The 25,283-nt window shown below is 37.7% G+C and overlaps 3 protein-coding genes across 4 annotated transcripts in view; 1 reads left to right on the top strand and 2 right to left on the bottom strand.

Annotated features, from left to right (window-relative positions):
• lmbr1 (limb development membrane protein 1) overlaps positions 1-3,914 on the top strand; it is a 40,207-nt gene extending 36,293 nt beyond the window's left edge. Inside the window, exons 16-17 of the mRNA XM_008396743.3 lie at positions 62-223; positions 1,259-3,914. Coding sequence (XP_008394965.1) covers positions 62-223; positions 1,259-1,344 — 248 coding nt within the window. The 3' untranslated portion in view covers positions 1,345-3,914. The remainder of the gene's footprint in view (positions 1-61; positions 224-1,258) is intronic.
• The window catches only part of nom1 (nucleolar protein with MIF4G domain 1), a 53,389-nt gene extending 48,016 nt beyond the window's left edge, over positions 1-5,373 (bottom strand). Inside the window, exon 1 of the mRNA XM_008396744.3 lies at positions 5,287-5,373. The gene's annotated coding sequence lies outside the window, so the exon portion shown is untranslated. The remainder of the gene's footprint in view (positions 1-5,286) is intronic.
• rnf32 (ring finger protein 32) lies at positions 5,156-13,247 on the bottom strand. 2 transcript variants are annotated; one of them, XM_081601360.1, is made up of 5 exons: positions 13,013-13,247; positions 11,679-11,740; positions 10,389-10,406; positions 9,950-10,058; positions 5,156-5,454 (listed from the first exon to the last, which is right to left on the bottom strand). In XM_081601360.1, the coding sequence occupies exons 2-5, from the start codon at positions 11,690-11,692 to the stop codon at positions 5,221-5,223; spliced, it is 375 nt and encodes a 124-aa protein (XP_081457486.1). In that variant the 5' UTR covers positions 11,693-11,740; positions 13,013-13,247; the 3' UTR covers positions 5,156-5,220. The 2 variants fall into 2 exon arrangements, 1 of the variants encoding a protein (XP_081457486.1); XR_014085255.1 differs by lacking the exon at positions 5,156-5,454 and having other exon boundaries at positions 10,041-10,058; positions 10,389-10,478; positions 11,598-11,740.
• Between the last annotated feature and the right edge of the window lie 12,036 nt (positions 13,248-25,283).

Below are 25,283 nucleotides of genomic sequence, written 5' to 3'. Positions count from 1 at the left end.
TTGTCTTTTGAACACTATGGGGGGGGAAAAACTATTTGACAGTTCTGTTTGTCCTTCACAGGTATCACCAGGTTTGATCTCTTGGGGGACTTTGGGAGATTTAATTGGCTGGGAAACTTCTACATCGTCCTCTCATACAACTTGCTTTTTGCTGTTGTGACAACTCTTTGTCTTGTGAGAAAATTCACCTCGGCAGTGCGAGAAGAACTCCTGAAGGCCCTAGGTAAATGTCTCTTAAGCCTAATCTTATTTTGTTCTGGAACATTGACAATCCACAGGTGCATTATAGTAGATAATAAATGAAAAGTTAATGTATTTCAGTAGAAAAAAATGATTAAACTCATATTTAATGTTGATTCCTCACAGAAAAATATATTTCAGGGTTTAATTTCTGTAAATTTTTTATAATTATGGCTTACAGCTTATCAAAACCCAACATTCAATTTCTCATAATATTACATAATAGATAAAATGAATTTTTAAAATACAAAATGGTCTACATAATTATGGGAAAGACTGCTGACTTCTCAGTCCAGCTGATTTATAATTTGTTTATGACGCCCTCCACAAACGAGATAAGACACCGATAGCCACTGCTAAATAAGCTGGCTTTCGGATTCCAAGCATGTTCACAGAACATTAAGTGGAAGGACGAATGTGTGGTAGAACAAGGTGCACAATCAGTGAATATAGCCACAGTTGCATTGAAATCTTAAGACGTGCAGGAAATTAGCCATTGAGGACTGACTACTGATCCAACAATTAATGCAAAAGGAGCCACAGCTTTTTGCATTAATTGCTGTGGCTCCTATGTATATATTCGGCAGTACAAAGACATATATGACATATCTGTAATAAAAATGTTTTTTCTAGCCTTATTTAATTAAAAATTTTCTGAGACTCTGAATTGCATATTAGCAATAAGCTAAAAGTTTTACTTATTGACTACAATTGCTGAAATAAATAAAGTTTTTTAGGTGATTTTTACAATTTACTGAGATGCACTTGTGCTTTTATTTATTTTTCAGATTAAATGACCTATAAAGAAACCCCCCCAAATAATAAAAAAATAAAGAGCAGTGAGCTGCATTTAAAGACTTGGTGTGACTATCCCTGAATGTTTGATACACAGGACGGAATGGGGTTAGAAAATGTCAGATAGAGGCACTGAGGAGAGAAAAGAACATCAATACCTCTGCCTAAATGAAAGTCTAAGGCTTTTTAATGAGATTTCTCTGCCTTATCTCCCACCGCCCAGGTCTGGATAAATTGCAACTGTCAAACAGCCCCGCAGACCCCGAATCTGGGAAGCTCTCGGCCAATGGGCATCAGAAAACTCTGTGAAAGGGACGATGGATCAGCACGCACGCACACACACATGCTAGCAGAGCCACAGGAAGATTTCAACAGTACTGTCTGAGTGTTGAAAGGTGAAAAGGATAGGAAGGAACTTAATAAACCCAGGCAGTGTCTGACTGTTGCTGCAAATGGAGGCTGAGAGCAATTTAGCTTCGTGACATTCCATCCTCTGCGTCTCTGATGGAAGCTGGGACAGAGCCAGGGCGGAGACAGAGGAGTGAAAAAGACTGCCATCAATGGACTGACCTTGATGCTAACCTCGACTGTGACTTTAAACTACCCATCTCTTGCTTCTGGGGCATTCTTGCACCCGTCATCGTCACCTTACTTCCTTTTGCAACTCCTACCTTTGCACTAGATAAAAGCAGTTTCTGCTTGGTTCCGTTTCTTTATCAAAGTCTTAAATCAGTTGCTGAAGTAGAAACCAACCATTCAATTACAAAGGTATTTAAATTCTTTTTTTTTTTTTAATGTTGGTGAGAAACTCAGAATAAATGTTTGTTTTTTGTTTGTTTTTTGTTTTTTTTGTTTTTATTAGTGATGCAAGCATGAGAGGATTTCAATTTTTCTTTTTCTTCTTTAAACTCAAAATAAGAAAAAAAACTGACAAACTGCTTTTTGAAACATGGTAACTTGTGTTTTATTCCCACTGAACAGAGCCAGTGCAGAATGCTGCACCGTATTATGGGTTGCATTTTATGCATTGCACCTGTCAGGTCTGAACGTCTTATCTTGTTGTAATTTTTCTGTCGTATGTGTTTTTATCTGGCTTTATGCAAGTGGGCTTTAACTTTTTGATGATGTCAGTTTGTATGAAGGAGGACACTTTTTTTTCCTTTTTTTTTTTTTTTAAGGTGCTCCTGATTTGATTTAAGCCAATCAAAAATTGGCTGTTTTTAAAACCAAGCCAAATCTCACTGATTGGAAAACTCTAGTTCATCTGAAGGGAATCTGTAGTTTTGTTTTACTTGTAATTTTTTTTTTATTGATGCACATCTTGCATAATTTTTGCTCTTTCAAAAAAACAAAAACAAAAAAAAACAGGCACGCACACGAAACTGTTTTGTAAATGTTGTACTTACATGTATATAATAATTTGTTTCAGATCTTATTCCAATGTTTGGATGTAAATAATCAGTTTTCACTGAGCCCGCTGAAGGTTTTACAGAAAGCATCTTTGATATTATTTTAATCATATGTGTTATAAAATTCAGACATGGTAGGCTTGGAATATTGCTGCACAGATGTATCTGTTTGCATTGACCTCACCCTTTGCAGAGCTAAGGATAGTAGATATCCAATAAACAGATGGATTTGCATTTGGCTCCCTTAGAAGATTGTGGAAGTGAACAATTTGATTTACCAGTAATTTAGAGGGGCTGTCCACAATTTGTTTGTAGTGAAATATAATTTAAAGACAATAAAGAAGTGCAAGTGAACGAAGGTTTTGCTACAGGACCAACATCTGTAAATCACACACAGTTTGTTCTATGAGTTCACGGAGAACCACAAGCGAGCCAGCTTTGTAGCCAAGAGAAAGACTTGGTAACTCAGGCGTCCCTCTACATTTTGTTGCATTGCTGCGTAATCTTCTGAACTGTGATTTTCTTTGTCTTCACAATCACCTCGAATGCCTTATGACAAAACATCTTGTAGGCGTGATGTGATGGTAATTGGTCTCTTTGCACAGCCGTACTGTGATCCTTTCTGCTACCGAGTTTCTGCTTCAAAGCCAGCTATATGTTACTTTTTTTTTTCCACTATTAATGTTAAGGAAGGAGCTTCATTTTTTAGCAATTTCTTGCATTGGTTGGAATGATTCTACTTGGATGAAGAGTGGCATTGTTTTTCTTTGTCATGACAAATAGAAATCTGAAGTTATATATGCATTCAAGACTTGAACAAAAGAAAATGTACAGCGCTAATTTTTTTTTTTATATATACACTGGCAATGTCATACAGTACGCAAAAATATGACAAAGGGCATCCAGTAATATTTCTCAATAATGAAAAACAAATAACTTTCTGTTCTGCCAGATATATTTTGTTTTTGTTTGTATTTTATTGGTTCTAGAATGATGTGAAGATGTGAATTCTGAAGATAAAAAGTGATGTGAATTTGTTAAGATTTAAACACTTTTCCTTGTGAGAGAGGCAGATGAATGAGTCAAAGTAAAGATTTTCCTCTTTTCTTATGCGCAAGCTGAAATTTAGTGAAGTATTGAAATAAAATAACAGTTCCATTAACTTAAAGAAAGTGGACTTTTCGGTATTTCTTGGGGAAAAATAAAACTTCACATATAAATATTGGACCACTTTTCCTTTTAAATGATTTTTTGGTTTTATAGTCCATATTGTCTGTGTTTGAATGAAGGTGTCAAGTCGTTCTGTGCTGCAGGTGTAACTTTAATTTCTATCCATTCGTCTGTTAATCTCTGCATGTAAATTTTGGTACATGTTTTGTGAATGTATTTTTTACGATTTCTCAGTTTGATAAATGGTATTTTTGTTGTTTGTGTGTTTGCAAATAAAAGGAAAATGTTTACTTGCTTTTATTTTGTCTGGGTGTTTGAGTTCTATGTGACCTTCGGTGGACATATGTTTTTTACATTATTTAGCTCTTTTGGATGTAAAATCCTGACGTTTTTTTTATTCACATGTAGTGTACATAATTGTTGCAAATGGATTTAGTTAACTTGGTAAAATATTTTGATGAATTATGGAAATAATCGACAATGCTCAAATTACGTTTAATTTGAATAAATATCACTCTGTGAATACTTTGTATTACTCCGTTTCAATTAATTGTGGCTCTTGTCCCAGTTTGAGAAAGTAAACTCTTTTAAAATGTGTAAAATTAGGACTGCCGATCAAATCTCAAAAATATGAGCAATATGGATGTTGATGGTTTACATCCGATTGAGATGAACTCTTTTTTTTTTTGTCTTGTTTTTTTTTTGTCAAACTTGGTGTTTTCCATGTAGGTATTATGTACCTCATACTACATTGTGACAAACTGTCCAAAATGTTCTCTAAAAAACCTTTGTGGTCCACTTACATTAAAATACACTCAATGTGTGACTTTTGAAAGCCATTGGTTACATTGGATTTATACAAGGGGTAACACACGGGCTAAGTACAAACGCATGTTATATCTTTTTTCATTTCCTTCCACCTCAAAATCATACTCTGCTTTGTGTTAGCCTATCACAAAAATCCCAAGTAAACACGTAGTAGTTTGTGTCTGTAACATGACAAAATCTATAAAGGTTTCAGGGGACAAACACTTTTGCAAGCTGAGTTGTGCTTATAAACAAGCACAGCTTCACCAATGATTAACCAGTGTCAGCTTCCTGTATTTAGAGGCCAATGTGTCTTGCTGTTAAATGTTTCATAGTGAGCTGCACTCCACTTTATAGAGTTTGCACCCATGCAAAAGGGTACAAGGCAAAGTGTTGAAAGCACATTCACCATTTGAGGCTTCGTGTCAAGGTTGAGCCACTCCTGCCTCGTGCTCAACCTTTTCACACCAGATAAAGAGAAATAAAGACATCTATTTTTTTTTTTTGCACACACCCAAGTCTCCTGAATGGAAAAACGGCACTGTTGGTAAAGAAAGCCCACAATGAAGCCTTAAGGAGCAGTACATCTTAATGTCTTTTCAGCTCCCCGGTAGCAGTCCAGGCTATGAATAAAAAGTCTGCTGTGCACTATCAGACTTGCTTCTGTTTTTAGTAAACAAAAGACTACTACTCCCACATATCTACATTCACATTGTAAACTGAATGATCACATCTGTGGAGATCCGAGCTCTTTATGCAGCAGCTTTGAAGCTCTTGTCTCATTGCAAGCTTTAACATGTTAGGAGGAAGGCAAGGTTGGAAAAAGAATCCAGGATTTTATGACCAACTGTGTCTTGTTTCCGACCTGGCTCTTCAGTCGCTCCCACTCGTTCTCCCGAGGTTCTGAGACGCCTTTTCTCTCCAGCTGTTCGAAGACCCGTCTGCTTGATGACAGCGAACGGTCGATATCACTCAGAAAAGCCTCCGTGTCGGTGTGACAGTATCGGACAAAGCTGTCATTCAGTTCCTGCGACTAATTAGAAAAACCATTTTAGTGGCACAAAGGATGAGAATGCTTCATTCTGATACACAATGGAGCTGTGTTTTCAGCGACGGTTGATTGTGAGTTTATTGTAATGGCTGAGGCATGCTGACAGGTTGTAGTTGTTAAACAGCCAGATCAATACTGTCATGTCTCCAACTAACATGGAGAATTAATGAAAACCAATAATAAAAAAAAAGAACATATTGTGGTGCTAATCATTTAAATAGTCTTCACTGAGGGGTTTCTCCCGTTCAGTCACAAACGGTATTTTATTATTTTTTTTAGCATTCTGCAGAACTAACTGCTCTAAAATCACATGCATCTAGCACTGTAAGCTTTCAACATTTTGTCACATTCTGAACACTTAAGTGATAGATTAATACTAGTGATATATAACTGGTTTACCTCTATAATTGTGAGACAGAGGTAAAACAGTGCATGGTTCTCAACAATGTTTTACAAATTAAAAACTGAATTTGAATTCAGCTTCCTTTAATTGGACTAAATAAAATTCTGTGCAACAAGTAACTTTCAGATTCCCTTGATGACTAAATGCAACCCCCTGGAGTGCAATTCAAACTCAGTATGAATACAGATGTTTTCTGAAGGTCTGGTTGGTAGAGAGCATTGATGAATAAACAAATGTTTGCCACAAGTCATACATAAGAAGGTGAAAGAAGGAGGTCTGGTCAGATGAGGCCAAAACTACACATATTTGGCCATCATGCAAAAAAAGGTCTGTTTCATCCTGAACGCTCAATCTTCACAGTGAAATATGGGAGCAGCAGCATAATGCTGTGGACACACTTGCAGGGGGACAGAAATACCTAGTCAGAGTTAATGGGAAGGTTGATGTCGCTAGACACAGGGGCCTGCACATGACTCATCTTCATATATATCAATATAGAATATAATAAGACAAATTTTCCAACTACTATTCTTACAAATAAAGATTTTAACCATAGCTTTTAAATTATTTCATTTTGTGCAGTTGTTTGACATAGCATCTCTACCTTCTCTTGTCAGTAACTGTTATCGGACAATATCAAAAACGCTGAATGTGTTCATGTATTGCATGCACACATGAACATTTAACAAGTATTGGAATAATAGTTGTAACTTTCAATTGCAACTGCATAACACAGAAAAAGAGTAGTCTTGCAAAATCCGAACTTACTTTTCTGTGACACACACACGCGCACACGCACGCACACACACACAAATGCTCTCCCTTAAGCCTTAAGTCAGAGATACATCAGAATTGCTTTACAGCTAGGCTTTTATCACTAATTAAACAAGTTTTAGCCATTCAAATGGAGGGTTTTATGTCTCTGGCTGACTTTTCGACAGTCAGGGCAAACAGCACAGCCTGAGGTGAACTTTGCCTTGTTCCACTTTAGAAGTGGATGAGAGAGGGCACAGAAATGGGGAAGCAGAGGTGGGCCCAGCGGTGTTATCTCGCTGCAATCCATCTATGTCAGTAGTGTCTCGCTTAATGTGTTGACTCAGGGTCGGACCTCTGTAGCTGAGCAAAAATTGAAAGCTGTGCATTGGAAAAAGCTGATAAGAATACTGAAGCTGGCCTTATATGAAGGTGTTTTTCCCATCTTCTCCCAGGGAACACCTGCGGCTTTATGATACAAAGATGCTTTATTGCCCTCTGCTATCACAAGGAAAACTGAAAGAATAGGTTTCCCCGTCTCACACAGGTCCCAGCTTAGCACTGACGTGCCTGTTTGCATTACAGTCAGCTAAGCAAATAAGTCTTTCCCCTGAAAAATCACGTCAATCACACCTGTCGGCGCCATGCTGCGCTACTCTTGAAGATCGTCCTCCTTTGTGACAAAAGACACGAGATGATCTACTGACCACCCACTACTTAGCAACTTTTGAGTCACACAAATAAAATGTAGAAAATGCCCCTGTAGCTAAAAACCAACTTTTTAGTTTTCACTTTTCATTTCCAGATGTTTTAGCTTTCCTGCCCACTTTAGCTGACCAGTTAAATTGCATTATCTAAATCAACTGAACAAAACAAAACAAAGCATATTTCTGAAATCTACTAACCTAGTATCCCCAAAAATGTACAATTATCTGACATTTCAAACTGTTTATTATTCTGATTGTATGACAGCCATCTGCAAAAACACAAACATTAACCATCTGACAAGCACTGTCTTAGAACAATCAATAATTAATCATCACATGGTTCAATACTGAGCATTCATTTAGTCACAATCCTGAATGTTGAAATTAATAGAAGAGTATAGAAATACCCATTACTGTATTTATTAAGTTGAATATGTATTTCAGAAACATAGTGGATGTGCAAAACAATGCTCAGCAGTCAGTTTGGTTTAATTAAGATAAATTAATATGAGTAATAATCTCATATTTGTGAACTCATAGAAAAAGAGCTCTTGCCTCATTGGCTGTGTGACATCACATAACTCTCTCGTTACATAAAAATGTGCTCCTGATGCCCCCTCTACAGCCCACAGGTGAATTTAACATGCGTTGTGTTTTGTCAAGACCACCTAAACTGACACCGAGTCAAGACTAAGACTCTGAAGGATGTATAAAATTTTAAGACTAAGAGCTAACCAATAAGAGATTATTTTTAAGAGCACTCCTATATATAGAGTCCTGATCACAATTGTAAGACCAGTTGAAAAATGGCAAGAATTCACATTTTTGCAGTGTTGGACATTAAGGAGGTTCTAAGTAGAGCTTTCAAAATGCAAAATGAAAAAATGGCAGTGAGACCAAAACAGAATCTCAAGTGGTCGATCTCTACTTGACTATTAAGAAGCTGACAACAGTAAATGATTCTTTCTCCTTCCTGAGTATGTGAACCTGTACACGGCCGTATGTGTTGGGTTTTAGCGTTAGGTCAGAGCTAATTGGCCCGGTAAATGCTGCATCTTTGTTTATGAGACACATGAGGGAACGGTTTATGGGTGAGATGTTGGAAACTGACAAGGGAGAGAGGGTAGGACACTCTGACCCTTGCAACATATTACAAGTCTGGACCTCATGCATATGTCGATTTCCTTAATCAGCCTCTTTGAAGCAAAGCACTCTGTGTGATTGCAACACTCCACACAGAATGAACTACCACCTGCTCTTCACTTGACATTGAACATCCATCTGTTGGAGCTTCATCTGTCATAAAGAGGTGTGAGTGAGTGAATTTTCAGAAGAAATTATTCCCCCTCCGTAGAGAGCTGATAAATGGTTGAGAGCAATCTTGACCGCTGTAGTCGCTGTTTATTGAAGATCTCAGCTTGGACAGGTTCACTAGGTGGCAATGTTCCCTTTTCGTATGGGGTATCATGAAGCCTGAGAGTGAAATTATTTTAAAAAACGGTCAGAGATTTGACAGTATCACTCCATCATGTCCATCCTTTCCAGTATGAGAAATTTAAATGCATAAAGTATCCAAAAATATGACTTTTTTTCCACCTCTTCAATGTCTTTCATCTTCAGAATATGGGCAGTCCTCCTGACATTCTTCAATGAATGAAGATAAAAATCAACCCAAACAGGCACAGCAGAAAGGGTCCTGATGTGCTAACTGGAAGATCCAGATTGTTTCAACTAAACCACAAAACTATGTTATTGGTGAACAAAGTATGTCATTTGCAAATCATTAAAAAGTGCTTCAGAAGTAAGAGCAGATGAGTGTGCATGTATTCAGAAGCTAGTAAGTTCCTACACTTTTGATTTTATTGTGCAATTTCTGTGGTTAAAATTTCACATATTGACAAGAACATAAATAAAATGTCCCAACATGTTGGTAAGAAATACATTTCTGGTTGCTGTCAACAAGTTTCTGGAATGTTTCTGGCTGGACATTTCAGAATTTCTCCCCTTATCATTCAAACCTTGTTCTAGAAGCAGCTAACAGATACAATGTTTTTATGTGGTCTTATGGCCTACCTTTCTTATTCCTCCCTCAGGCAACTACCCATATGATCTAAAAACAGCCACTGCTTCTTCTCATTGAAACCAAATTTCTCAGTCTTTATCTTCCTGGACAAAAAAACCCCCACCTAGAAGTAACTTGGCTTGTCCATGAGGGCAGCTGCAACTTTTAAATGGGTTTAAATGTATTGATTTTGGAGCAACTGCATCTTTCAGGAGCTCTCTCCTTCAATGTTGATTTTATAAACTACCTTTACACAGGCACACTTCTGTTCCAGCAGTTTCGATTTTAAGAGAGAACTTAACATTATTCACTCTCAAGTTGTGTTCGGTGATTGTTTGATTTAGATGGTTAAAAATTTAACTGAATTTGGTTTACCAAAATGACAAACACACATCAAAATTAGACTTGAAAGAGACAAATTAGGCATCTAAAATGGTCGAACGCTAGCAATGCCTTTCAAGAAGAGTGGCTGAACAACTAAAAGTGTCTGTAAACTTTACTAGGACTATATGCTTTGAAATTATGCTTGCTGCAGTTCAATACCAAACTTACCCTTTGCTCCAAGAACTGGTGACTCATCTTTTTGTCTTTGGGGAACTTGATTTTCTGGATATTTTTGTACTTTTTACAAGCAACATAGACTCGCCAATATGCTTGAATCCTAAAAAAACAAACATAACAAAAATTTTAAAAGAATTTTAAAATTTGCATCTCCATAAATTAGAATATCACTGAAAAGTGTATTTATTTCCATACTCAACTAACAAAGTGAAACACATAAATTATTTCTGAAAAAATATCAAATTTTCCTTAAACTTCACAACCATGTGCTACTTCATAATTAAATGTAAACTATACAAGTTTCTAATAAAATACAATTGTAATGAGAAAGAATTGAACTAATTCAACAGGTATGAGTACGTGGAGTCTCGTTCCTATGGTCACTGAAATAGTATCATCATCAATTATACTGTTATATATTATGGTTTACCTGGTAGCACAGTGACGTCTGTAAAGTCAAGCAGCGTCATGAATTACACGTTTCCTACCAGAATACCACTCAAAGGCCTGCATAAAGTTTCTGTGGAAAACATGAGAGCAAGACAGAAACATCTAAGAAAGGAGAGAAAAGACATGTAGACACACACTTAAACACTTGCACCTATATAAAGATATCTGTCTGTAGCTTTCAGTGCTATTGTCCAATAAGACTGAAGGAGTCAGCATGACCCCCTGTAGGCTATATAGGACCTGCACTATTGCCTCCTCATACCTTTGAGACAGAGCCTTTTATCGTCTGAAAGGAGACAACCAAAGCTATGAAGCTTAGTACACAAACCAGTTTACTCAGACCTCTTGAGTGCAAGGAGGAGGCATATTGATTTCCCATTGTTTTTGGCCTGACCAACACACTCCATCACCAGTGAAAGGGCTCCCCGTAGTGCACAATCTCCAAGACCCTTTGACAACCTATTAAATTACAGAGAAGCGTTGAGTCTCTCTTGCTATAAAAAGGACATAAAATACATAATTGCAAAAATACTCTGTTGATCTAATATTCTTATTACAAAAACAGTCTTTTGTAATAATCCCTTTTTAATCATTTTTATTGAGGGTTAAAATAAACAAAGTTGATAAATGAGTGAATATCCCACTCAGTGTCAGTGACTCATAACAACTGCTGTTGTAAGCAGTTTTAACAATCACGTCAACGAAGTACAAGACTATTCCACAATTGCATTGTCATAGTTTGAAAGTTTGCAGGAAAACGCAAACTCAACAAAGATTCTCTTGTCACTTTCCCTTGTTAGCAGGCTCTAATTAGCTTTCTTTTGCCCTGAGTTAAACTAATATTTACATGTGCATCTATGGCAACTGTCCTTTGTGAGGCTGGCTTTTCTAGTCCCACATTCTTGAGGAGATTGGCATCTTAAAAGGGGATCAGAAAGGTGCAAAAGACAGAATGACCCTCACAGTAACACACTGATTGCTACATCATTGCCTCACAGTTGAGTTCCAATGCAGTATAGGCAAATTTGTACAGTTGTCCACACAGATTAGAACATACAAGAACAGTGGGGGAAAGAGGGTGACTAAGGAAAATTCTTTGTGTGAGTTGCTGTCCGTTTGTGCAAAGAAACACAGCTTTTCCTAAAAACAGACACAGAAAACGAAGACGTAAAATAGTGTTGGGGAATACCTGAGCCTGAAGGCAAAACTCCTCCCTGCGTATAGCACACAGTTTAGCTGATTCTTCTTGCAGTATAGACCTTGTCGTTACCTGGGTTCATTCATCTTCTGTCAATCTCTCAGTAGAGTAGGCCACCAAACCCAACTTCTGAACTACAAACAATTAATAAAGGTCCAAATATAATTTATTAATCACATGAGACATTATATTTTTCCAGTTGTAGCTTCTCTTGATTGGCACCCTATTAAGTACAAAAAATATATAAATGTTCAGTACATTCAGTGTCATGAAAAAAGAATTCCCACCCCTTAAATTTTCCCACATTTTGTCAAATGCCACAGAGATACATTGTGGTGTAAAGACTTTAAAGGGATGTGAATGTCAGTGACATAGTGAATATAGTTCAATATGTTTACTTTAAACATTGGGCTTTAAGTTTTTGAGGGCCAACATGACAGTATTAGCATTACAACTACATGAAACCATCAAGGCTTAAACCAAAACCTTTTGGCTACAAATGCAGTCCAAATAGACATTAAATACAGCATCCAATGTTGTGTTGGTGCATTTTATAGACAGGATAGATGGCTTCTCAGCATCTTAATTTTGGGTCATTTCATTCAAAACTGTATGGCAGAGTACAGATCTAATCAGTTTGCTCACTGATGCATAAGCTTTTGCCACCATATTCTAAAGTTTGATGATATGATGGTACTTGAAAACTTAGGAATTTCTCAGGGGCACTTGCTAAAAAAGGGTTGAAAGCCGCTGAGCTGAAGTTGGTGTTAAAAGGTCATAACTTCTCTCCACTGTCACCCCTTGCTTGGTAAAGATGAGGGGCCACATCATAGCTAATAATCATCTCCATAAGGCCACTGCATGCAATTAAAACTGTTTGGCGATTACCATGTCGTTGATCCTTCTTGACTTCAGTTTCTTCTGCAAAGTCTGTTTACTAGTGTAATATTACAATAACATTCAAGACTTACTTTAATTATAACTTGAGCAAAGATACAATTCTGAACTTTTGAACTGGACTGAAGAAATGTTTGTCAGGTAATTATCACATAAAGAAAATAGGAAGAAATTCCTCTACTTGTCACAGAAAATCCAGAAAGCAGAAGCTGGCCAAAGACATCCCGTTCTGGAAGATCTAAACTCAAATGAAGTAGACCAATACTTAGATACTTTCGAATCTTTTTCGCGTAGCACTGTGAAGAGTTAACAGGTGTTTTCTATTTAACCAATTAAGCGCAATGAAAACGTCACAGTCTGCAGTTAGTAGAGTCCCACAAAGAACTCAAATTACTAAGTTATTTAGAACAAACTTTTATGGAAAGGTAATTAAAAACATATTATAAAAGCAGCCCCAAATATTCTGCGTTGGCATATTATCAACAGTGCTTGAGTGGTTGTTAGGTTACCTGTTGCGCCCCGTGTCGTGGTGGTATTTGATGTTTTCCTTAAAAAGCTACGCCCTACATCGTAATTTCATTTTATCATTTGCTTCCTTGGTGTCTTAAGAGCTTAAACTATATCAAAAAGCATTTTTAAATTCTATTTTTCACAGTATGTTTACTCTGTGTTTTCTATTTAACTAACGAGACTTGGGCTCTGTGGTTACCAGGTTACCCATGGCGTCACCGTCACCAAGTTTGACATCAAGGCGTCTGATTGGCTGATCTGAAAGGTCAGGGGAAAGTAAATTTCATAGAGATAATATAACAATACTAGCACATTTGAAATGTAACTGTTTCTGTCTTTTAACAAACAACAAGAAACCGGTAATGAAAACATTTGATATATTGTTATTAATTCTATTTTTTATACTGGAAATACCATTTTAGAGATGTAAAATGATGCATTCTATTTCATAAACCATTTGCAATTCTTCACCATGGTTACGAGGTGATTAGATTGTTACACTTAAATAAGAGCATACATTTCATTTTTGCTGCTTTCTGATAAAATGGCTGTGCAACACATTGATGCTCTAGGGTAATTAAGTGAATAAGTTTGTCAGAGAATGAAAATAATTAAGCAATATTCTGGAATTTTACAGTACATTGTAGTTTTATTTATTGTTTAAGTTAAATGCTATATTCTGTGCACAGATTTGTGTTGGTGATCGTTTTAAACAGAATTCTGTTCTTTGAAACAAAAAGGGTCTCATTTTCACTAATGATTATTTTATTGTGTAGGAGTTGTCAGTGATCGGCTGGAACCTGTCTGAAAGAGGGTTAGTTTGTGTGTCCAGGTGACTCACTGAGCTGTCGAGGGAGAATGAGCTGAACAAAGCGAAGTTGCTCATACCTGTGCAGTGAGCTAAGAGATCCCTCCCAGGTTGCCCTTCGATGGAAAACCTTACAGATAAGCATGCAATACAAAATATTTTGTCCCTGATGAAAAGTTAACTTTATTTCTCACATTCAGTTTGGTTGTATATGTGTGACTTTAAAAATGCTATGCAGCCTTGACTGACTTTGATGGGATCAGTCCAAATCAGCACAAACTGATAGCTAAAGAGAGCAAGGGCTGTCAATCCCAGAAGTTCTCTAAGAAAACAAAGGGAAGACCTAGCTCTGTGAGAGTAGGAAACTCCTGAGCTTCTCAAGAGGCTGTTGCATTCTTGAGATTAAGGCTAGAAAAACGCAGACCACTGCTGTTAATGCCCCAAACAAAAGGCTGGAGCAATTTATTAGCTGAGAATTGAAGCTCAGGGCTCAATCAAAGGCCTGTGATCCACATTGCCAGACCTGGAGCTTTGGTTTGTTGTTTTAAAGTAAATAATCACGCTTAAAAGATACGGCAAAGATGGGGCTCCAGTCCACCAGAAAGCCCGCATTCTTCCAACTGTCATCAGAATGGATTTTAGGGACGTTGTTTGTCTTTTTGTCTGCGAGTAATGTTTTAAAGAGCTTTTTATTTAACTTTCTCCCACCCCCACACACACACACTTCTTTCTGTTTTCAGTGGTATTTTTGAGAAGACAACTAACTTCAACATGCAAAAACTGATTAATGGAGCTAAATGTGAAAGAGGAAGCTACCTGGCAAATTTGCACAGGATCAGTGCGTTGAAAAAGTATTCACACTCTTTAACGTTTTTAACATGGAAACATGCACCTCAAATTTCACAATATATTACAGGGATTTTATCTACAGCATAACTTAAGTGGAATGAAAAGGATACATATTATTTATGTTTAAATTTGTTTTTAACCTTCTTGGAAGAAGCCACTGTTGAATTGAACTCATAAAAATTCCCGTTTACAATTTGCAATAACCCATGTGATGGACAAAACAAACATGAAAGAAAGTGCTGTGGTCAGATGAGACAAAAATGTAACTTTTTGGTCCTGTATTTAGCTTTGTGCATCATGCAATCAACTCTGACCAGAGTTGCTCAAACTTCTTCCCCACAGCATGGTGTTGCCACCTCCATGTTTCACAGTAGGGATGAGACAATCAGTATGATGTTTTTTGGTTTTTTTTTGTTACGCCGAGATGTTTGCATGCTGAGATCAAAGTTTATTGGCCGATTTATTGGGCTGTTTTGAGGTATTTTGCAAACAAAATGGTCAAATACTTGATTCTCTAGTTATACACAGCTTGATAGAGAGAAACCACAAATGACAAAAGGTGGTCCTACAAAGTATTGAAAGTATGCAAATGCACACCACACTTTTCAGATTTTTGTTGTTTTTTTTAAATAGCCTACATCTCATTTTTGTTCAACTTCAAAGTTAGGTAATTCTTAACTCCCAGTACTGAAGTTTGTGATTGCAACATAAAAAAGTGAAATAGTTCAAGGGATGAGAGTAAGGTTTGCTTTTGCAAGGTACATGCAAGGTTGATAACTTGTCATGGAAACATCAAAGCAAACTCTTAAAAGACTCGTACTACTTATCACAAATTTACAGCTACACTGCAGAAAACTGCTCTGTGTCCCGACATTATACATTTTCTGTACATTGCATTGTTGTCAAATGAATGATTGCGGTGCGATATAGATGAGAAAGGGCAGCCCATAATGGTTAATTAACAATTATGTCAGCCAGTGAGATGACCAGGAGACCAATCACTTTGATAGAAGACAGTGGAGGGGGAACAGAAATCAAATTATTTTATGACTTGACCGATAATGCTTCCCTAACATGACTTTAATCACTCCATGGTGCACAGGAGTCCCCCATGGCCATCTGGGAGCAGACCAGTTAGGGAAGGACAGCAAGGCTTTACTATCCTGCTGTCATGTCCCGCATCATTGCTGAGTAAGTAAGCTATAAAAGAACACAGCCATCATTACACTCGTTTGGTTGCTTCTTGGAGAGACAGAGCTTCTAATGATTAGACATGTCCTTTGTAAATGAAATACAAATCACCGCAGGCTTTTGGTTTTACTTCATTTACTAAGTGCTACATTACCTCATACTTTGGACCTAACAATGGATTTCCTATAAATCTGCGGGTGGTTGAAATGATAAAGGGGCTCACATATCACTACATGTGCCAGTGCTTATTAGCACTTGAGAAGTTATTGATCGAAGATTTTGATTAATGTCTGCTTGTGGCATTCAGAGGCCCATTGAAGCTCCCCCTGTTCAGCTGGCTGCTCAATTACCTGCAGTTTGTGCTGACTGCCAGCCTGAGCTCTGGCAATGCTACAGTCACTGCAGTGCCCTGATGCCCGGAATAACTGCAACTCTTCCTGCTTCCAGACTCTTCTGTATTATTTAGGCATAAATATCTCCAAGCAGAAAAGAAAAAGAAAAAAACGGAAACGAGCATGATGTTTGCGGTGGAGCTCAAGACCAAACCGTGCAAATATGTTGCCCATTTATATGTTCATAAATTGGGAAATTTTCTTGATGTCGTACAACCAATCACAAAAATGTGGAACCATTACATTTTATTTAATAGATAAACGATCTCGTTCCATCTTACCATAGCAACTTGTAGAGTTAGATTAGCTTTGGAAAGCTAACACAGCTGTTTCCCCTGAGATAATTAGGGGAGAAAGTTGATTTTGTATGTAGTGGTGCACAACGTCTGCATTGATCCGTCCTAAATATCGGCCCATTTTCAGTTCAGTGGTACAGAAGACTTGTCATAGAACGGTGAAAAGCGAGTCCTAAATGAAGGGAGGAGGTAGCAACAAGCAAGTGAAAATTAAAAGTTTTGCTTGCAGAAAGAAAAAAGAAAAAATTTACAAAATAAGATCCAAGGGGAACTCCAAAATAATACACAAGAATATTGGCAAGGTGGCAGTTAGAGTCATCTGACTCTGAGTGAGAAAACCAAGTAGTGTTCATACATGGCAGCTTGATTACTAGAATGCTAGATAGGCGAGTGGATGTGCAGATGAGAGACAGCTTTGGAGACACTGAAGGAAGCTACTGGACAGATCTGCGAACACAGACACTAGATAGCAGAGATACAAACCTGGGAGTACACAGAAACTCAAATATTTCAGAATGTGATCTGAAAAGGTTCCCAAGACCTTTGAATGAGAAACGGGCCAACAGTATCACAGATCCGCCACAAGCATGATGAGAATGCTTGTGATCCATTTTAGTCACTTACTAGACCAACATGAAATGATTGTTGCCGAAAAGCTAAATCTCATCTCATGTAACCACAACATTCCAGCCTAAATCCTTGTAGTGTTTAGAAAACTCCAATTGTTTATGTTTGTGATGGTGGACAGAAAAGGCTTTTTTCTGTCATGCTGCACAAGCATCCAGCTTCTATGTAGACAGCATCTAATGGTTGTTATAGAGACTTATTTATTGCAGTTTTAGAAGAGTAGCTATTTTCTAGCAAACCTTTATGTCTCTTTAAACCTAAAACCTTTTCTCTTGTCTTTCCTATTTGAACATGAATGGCTAAGAAAACAGGTAAATCTGTATCAGGTCAAGTTTATTTGTAACTGTGGACGAAGTCAGAGCAGAAGTCATGGTTCCATCAGGTAGATCAGGTTGTTAAAGTTGTGATACAGTAAAGCAGCTCCCGACCACTGCACTATCACTACACTGTAAAATATTATTTTTTCTGTCAGCTTTACACCCAAAGTAATGGGGACACATTAAAAGTTCAACCTTTTCCCCAAAAGTTTTGGAGATCACCTTGAAATCTTTTAGACAAATTATTTTTGGAAGGCAGTGCTTTTAAACTTGTATGCTATTTTTTTGCAAGTTAGGCCTGCTGTCATTTAGATGTTTTTTTTTTTTTTTTTTACTTCTTGAGTGAGTTGTTAATGGATCCCTGGAGTCATTTTGGAAGTCTCACCCTGGGTAATAGGAGTCTTAAGGCCTTAGAAATGGCTTTGTAACCCTTTCCAGACTGATAGATGTCAGTAACTTTGTTTTTGTTCATTTGTTTTTGTAGATACATAAAAACAAATGAAAATAAAAAATCTTTGAGGGTAAAGTACTCTTTTACAACACTGAATTTGTGGCAAGCTATACTTTGTGACATTTTCTGAAGTGTCATATCTTTCTTTTGATAATACTGTAAAATCCGAACATTAAATAGACATAATAGATGAACAATGAGAAAAAAATGCAATGAGAGGTAGAATGTCACTGTAATTACCAGGAGTTAAAGGCAAAGAAAGAGTTGAGAATCACTTTCTTGATCAGCCTGAAAACAAAAGAACATAATTTTGCTTCAGTTTTGGCTTAGCTCAACAAGCAGAGATGATTTTAGTGTAATGTGCTGCTGCAGGAATCAGTAATTTCTGGCATGGCTGCGCAGCCATCTTTCTCCATAATGGACAATAATTGAGCAGAATCCATCACTATAGCTGGAAATAGACCACCATAATGGCCATAAATTGTGGCCTGTGAGGGCACTGAAAATCCAATCACCCCCGTTGTGCCTGAGAGGCATTACAACATCTGTGCATTCCCTTTTTGTCCTTAAAATTTGACACCATGCTGATTACATACAATGCACACACAGTTGAGCCAAATCATACCCTTCAAGTTCAGAGGGTAATCAGCTGACCTTTATGGAGCGTCAAAGGTGCAACGCATGCCTGCAATTCTGGAGGAAAAAACAAGGTTATTAGTGGAAATCTTGGCATTTGCCTGATGTAATGTCATTGTTCATTAATGGTTCTAGATAGTATTCCTAACATCTAGACATTAAAGTGTGCACTCCTTGAACTGGAAACACAGAGCGGTGTTCTTAGCAGCTCCCAGCTGTGGAAAATTTAAGACCCATTCATCAACCTTTTTGTCAAAGAGTAGCAACTGTAAACATAATTAACTTATTTCATTTTCTTTCTTTCTTTTTTTTTTAAAGAGCACCTGAATTAAATAAGCAGGGCTGCTGGAGACTTTTATTTATTTATTTTTTTTCAAAAACTCCACCATAAATCACAAGCAGTAGCTATTTCATCTGATTGAGCTGGTGCACAGAGCTTGAAGTTTGCCTGCGCTGCTGCGGGGAATGTGTTTGTGGTGAGTCTCGTAAATGCCAAGTTCTTCTGGGCAATAAGACTAAATATCACAACCTCTCTCTAGATTTACCACATAATTGGGGACTTTCCCCGCTGTCTCCTCCCTGCTACCTTACATGCACCAAAATGGATTCATATCAAGATGAAGAAGGGTAGAGAAAACGTGATTTAGCTGATATATTTTTTTCTTCATAAGTGTTTCTTTTTTCCCTTTTTTTTTCTAAGAAGATTGGTCTTTTGTTTGTGAAGCCACTTTACGTTGACCTATGCATCAATCAGACATACAAGGCTCCTAAAGTGAATGTAATTTGTGGCACTATTGGTCAAAAGGGTTTCAGACAAGAAATGGGTTGAGAGAAAAGGAGAGAAGACATCCAGCAAAAGTCCTGAGGTTGGGAATCAGACCCTGATTCCCAACCTTCATATAGGCCAATTGGGCCTATATAGGATACCTATTTTTTAAATGTATTTTAGCACCAACATGGTGATTCCCAAAGTGCTCTAATCTGTTACTGCAGCGTTCAAAATGTCCTAGATTCTATCAGACTCCCCACAGCCATCACCATCTACAACAACTAAATGTTTAACTAAATGAGCTACAACAACATTTAATTGTTTTTTGGGTTTAATAAAGTGCACTTGAATTTATCTATGAACATATATATATATGCTCTTAACCAGCCATACAGCACAGAGGATGAAAACAGTACACTGTTTCCTATATAGTTGTTTCAAGGAGAGAACAAATAGTGCATAATGACAACATGAAATTATTGGCAGCAGTAGTAGATGCCCCCCATGTTGGTGTCATAGCTATAGACCAACATAAAGTAGCACGTTATAAGTCCTGCTATATATTTAGGTTAGTGACCAATTTTCTGTTCAGAGTTGAAGAAAATCATTCCCACGTCATGATTCTGCCACCATCTTTTTTTTAACCAAGGGTTTCATCTTTTAAGAGCTTACATTTTTTTTTCATGCATGGTGCTTGATATGTTGGCCCAAAAGTTTCATTTTGGTATCATTCAGTCAGAACACATTCTTTTTTTTTTTCGATGTTAGAGGCCTTTATTTATTTTTCTGACAGGAAGGGGCAGAGAGAAAGCAACATGTGGCAACAGTACCAAGCATGGGAGTCAAAGTTGGGACGGCTGCGTTGAGATCTACAGCCTCCGTAAACAATACGCAGTGAGAGTGTTGTTACCCTATTTCATTTAGATTCTTAAAGCAGAGTGTCGAAGCATGCCAGTAATTTTGAATCAGCTGGGGAAAAGCAGCATTATTAGTTTTCTTCCATCTGCACCACCTCCCACTTCCCAGTCCATCTCTGTCACTGCCTTTGTTGCTGGCTAAGAGTAGCATCACTGTGATCAATCCCTATTTTTCTTCTTGATATATAAAACTATAACACCATAATAAAACAAAATGCACCAAATAATAAAGTAGTGTGAAACCATGTTTTTAAACAGACACAATTGTGCAATAAAATATGCAAAATTGCTGATAAAATATATATAAATAGAATATTTACTAATATTCTATTTAGACTAATAATTACCAATAATGGAAACAATATTTCTATTATTAGTAATAATAATTACTCATAATTATACAAATAATTATTAATAGAGACTTTATTTTTCTTATTAGCAATAATAATTACTAATAATGGAAATATTTTTACTTCAAGATGTTTTGAAACCATCAGCAGAGGTACAGCAGCTAGAATTATTGCCTGTTGTGTGCGTGTAGGCGTGTGTGTGTGTGTTTTGTTGTTGTTGTTTTTTTTTTTACCAGAAATTGTCTTATATGTTATCTAAACAGAAAAATTAATATTTAAGTTCTAATTTCCATAGAAATATTTACCATTAAGTCTCTCTGACTTTAGTAAAATAACATCAAATGAGTTGAGTGTTGAAAGCATCCTGGACTGTTAAAAAAAGCAAAGTTTCTGCAGACATATTCCTTTGCCACTCATTCACCTCTGTATCACTCATAAACCTGTGATGTGATGATTTGTGTTCCATGAGTTTGCCACTTTTTCCACCCCCAACAAAGCTTGTTCTGAGTCTGCCAAACAAGAGTGTTAAACTTAGTGCTCGATGAAAGCTGAAGTATGAACACATGATTTGCATGTTGCTCAGTGTGCCAAATGTAGGCGCAGCCGCAGATGTTTTTGTTTCTACTATCTGTTTGATCGTGTATATCTCTCTGATAATCTGATGAACGTTTATTTGTGGACACTCTGCTTTATTGGCTCAATTTGAAAGTATCAAATGTCTCAACACTGACAACTAAAACCTGTTATCACAAGGAACTTCTGCTCCTAACTTATCATTTACTTATTATCATGATTCCCTCTGATGATTAGAAGTTCCTGTGCCAGCCCTGCAACTGTTGATATAAATGTGATGGTTGATGGTGTCTATGTAGCTACAATTACTCAGGCGCACAAAAGTGGGTGCAGGAAGGGACGGCGTAAAGCATCAGCGTGCTGAGCAGCAGCTTAGTGATTCACACACGAGCAAGAGATCCTTACCAAGAATGCTAAACGGTTTCAGAAGTCACTTTAATAAATATTACCAAAAAGAAAAATCAGCATGGCTCACACAAGATACGTCTTTTAGAGTTAACTTTTGTGCCCAAGAAGCCACAACAAAATTTATTTAAAAACAACAACTACAGACTGGCTGTTATTATGTACATCATTAAGATATGATGTATACTGTAAATATAATTATGGCTTTCAGGTAACACAGATTCAGTTAAATGGTTAATAAATGTATATTTTTATATGACATGCATAATGACTGACATAAAGAACATAGTAACTCAATTATTGTGAGTGATGGCTGAACGGTCCTTAGAGCAATTCTCTGTACAGTGTCTTGTAAAAGTATTCATACCCCTCGTTTTCATATTTTGTAATAATCAATCACAACCACATTTTTCAGTTAACAATCTGGTGACCCCTCTTCATGCATCACATTGTTATAACCATAAAGTATCACCTCATGTCTGCTAAATACAAGTGTGATTATTATGGAGGATTAGTAACATCGCTTATGATGCGCCAGGCATCACCTACATGTACAATGCATAGATTTTTCTTCCATGAGAATACCGAAAAGGGAAATATTGACTGTTGGCCTCCTCAGGACTTGTTGCCAAACAAAACAAGAGAGTGTCTCATCTTTTCTCACCTAGTTCGACTCCTGAGAGAGCAGAATCAAGACGGAGCACATCAGACTCTAGGGACAATGGTTTGGCCTTCTTACAGGTAGAGGTGTTTTCATAGCACGTATTGCCTCAAAGATGTTATGTCAGTGATCTGATTTTACTTGTAACAGAAAAGAGAAGATACCAGACTAGACTGCGTAGATGTTTTTTTCTTTAAAAGGTAAAATAAGTAAGAATATACCTTGCTGAAAGACAGTCAGAAGATCAAGGCTACTGAGGAGCAGTGCTGACTTGTTTACATTCCTACATGATGTCCCGCTCAAAATATGTCATTTGACGCCACAAGTAAATTTCAGGACATATGAAGTGGTAAAGAAAGAACATTTCTCTGATGTACATTTCGTTTCGCTTAACCTTTTGGTTCTGCTCAACAGCACTTCGTCAATCACAACAAGATGGCTCTTTGCTTTGTTTTCACCACCGACACCTGTCGCATACTTTCGGTAAGGGGACGCGAGGGGAGGGAAAGGGGCCTCCACAGCTGCCTGCTGGGAACCCAAGATGTCCCACAAAGCAGCACAATACCTGGCCATCAAAAACTGCCAACCTTTGAACTGTCAGTGCTCGAAATGACAGCATCCACAGAGGCTAAACAAGACGTGTCAGGCTAAATGAGCTGGCGTGTAAGCAGACGTTTCAGGTCATGCAACTCGGGAACCACAGACGGATTCCTCGTAGAGCGGCCCCCCCTGACCATACAGAGATTTACTCACCTACTGTACACACACACACACACACCCTGAAGTGTACACTCACATGCAGCGACTTCAAAAGGAACAAGGAGATAAAATGAATCGCAGACACATCAAGCCTCCCCCATGCCCTTTAAAGCTTAATTATACCTGTTGGGGTGATGAGAGACACATCACAGAACCTAGTGATTAATAAACAAACGGTGCATCCCATAAAGAGTCTGACAAGTCCCTGCTTATCACCCTTTTACACTCTCAGACTGCAGTACTCATATCAAAGTATATCAAACAGGAAAGATGTTAGCCTTGGCCTTGGCTTAACCTTCCCCCACCCCACCACCGACATGTCTTCCCTGTCCAAAACTCCCAGTTGTCTTTCCCGTCCTTTTCTTCCACCTGTCTGTCTGAGCGTCACCCAGAGCTCCAGTCTTGGCGTGAGCTTTCATCTTTCACTGCCAGGTCCAGTTCACTCGACTGGGGCTTTGTACCCGCCGACGTGCTAAGTGTCACACTTGTTGTGGTTTTGTAAACAGCGCGCACCTTTTGAGAAAAATGATAAAAACGAGCTGAAGTTACAACCTCCTGCGGTTCTGTGAGCATCGCAGTGGGGAGGGGGAGGAGGAGGCGGAGGACGTCCACTTGAGGAGGGGTGCGTGTCGATTGAGTCTCAAAGATGGTCCGCACGGGGTTTTGTCAAAACTTTTAATGACGTAAGGCAAGCAGGGTTTTACTTGCTAATTCAACACACCAGAGGAAACCGGCTCTTTCATCTTTTGTTATGTTACAACCTTAAGCTTCAGAATTGCATTGGAACATATCTGCCAAATTGTACATTTAAAAGAATGCATGGTTTTCAAAACGTTTTTGAAAGATAAAAATGGAAAAAGTGTGGATGCACATTTGTGTTTGCGTCCTATATGTCAATATTTTTTAGAGCCACATTTTACTGCAGTTACAGCAGGAAGTCTTCATGGTACTGCATGCCTATACCCTTTGGGTATCAAATTCAAGCATTCCAGAGTTGATGTTGTTGTGCAACTTTTAGATTCATTTCTTCTTGCACACACCCAAATCAAATCATTTGTTCATCCACAGAACTTTGTAGAATGTAATTGCATGTTGAGGAGGTAATAAAGGCATTTGCTACAGTTACATTTATAGAACATTGCGCCTGACAGATGCAGGACTTGAGTCCGAGATCCCTACTCTACCCACTCTCAACATCTGCAGAACAATTTTTCTGCCCATATGTAAAAAAATAAAATAAAATAGTTTAGCTTTTGTAAGATAGGATATGGTAAAACTGAGATTTGTGTAGGGGTATCAGAGAAAAGGGGGCCTAAAAGTAATGATTTTGGACTGTGGGAGGAAGCCAAGGTACCCAGGGAGTAAGCATGGAGAGAACATGCAAATTCCATACAGAAAGACTCCAGATTGGGATTTGAACCATGGACCCAAGACAGCTGCAAAAACCAACAGTGATGCCAACTGCTCCACCGCCTTTACTAATGTAAAATCGACTGCTTTTAGTAACCTTGAAAGCCAGTATGTGTGCATTTGACCCAACTCTTTGGCATTTGTAGGACTTTCTCCTATTTCTAAATCTCCTTTCCAGTCTCTGTTATGACGCAACTTGCATAACATTCTTCGCACTTTAAGCTCCTTTAATCAACCAAATGAGATTAAACTTAAGCGTTTCACTCAAACAAGTTGGCATTGTTTGGTTTCGAGTGGGTGTTTCCTTTTTTTTTTTTTTTTACTGGCAGTTTGTGCTTAAAGAAAATGTCACCCCTAAAATAGGAAATAGCACAGTGAAGTTCAACTTGCTTCAAGGCGTCGTCTTGAATTTAATGTTTAGCCCAAGCACAGCAAGACTGGAATTTTGGACAACTTTATGGGAACAACTTAAAGTGCCACCAAACAATATTTGTATGATAACAATGGCTTAACTGACTTATGCAATGTGAAAGGTGTAAGAATGGGGGCCAAGACAACCACAAATGGCAATTATCCTGAGAATCTGGCTTTCCTAAAGCATTTTGGCCACATTTGGGTCATCATTCAGCTTTTACGACGAATGATATTACTGTTTGTTTTGTGATAAAACTTTCAGAAATCCCACTTTGAATCACAAAAGGCCTTAATTTTTCCATAAATAAATATAAGCTACATCTTCTTTCATAGTACTATCACATCTTGGAAGCAAAATCTGAGCCAAAACCAACGGATGCGAACAACTGAATGTTAAGCTTTGCTTTTAAAACTGTTCAAGGTCCGAGTTGTCATCTCTTATCTC

This window comes from Poecilia reticulata, chromosome 20 (assembly GCF_904066995.2).
Source record: "Poecilia reticulata chromosome 20, P_reticulata-male-v2, whole genome shotgun sequence".
NCBI lineage: Eukaryota > Metazoa > Chordata > Actinopteri > Cyprinodontiformes > Poeciliidae > Poecilia > Poecilia reticulata.
This window is presented reverse-complemented; position numbering and strand designations above follow the sequence as displayed.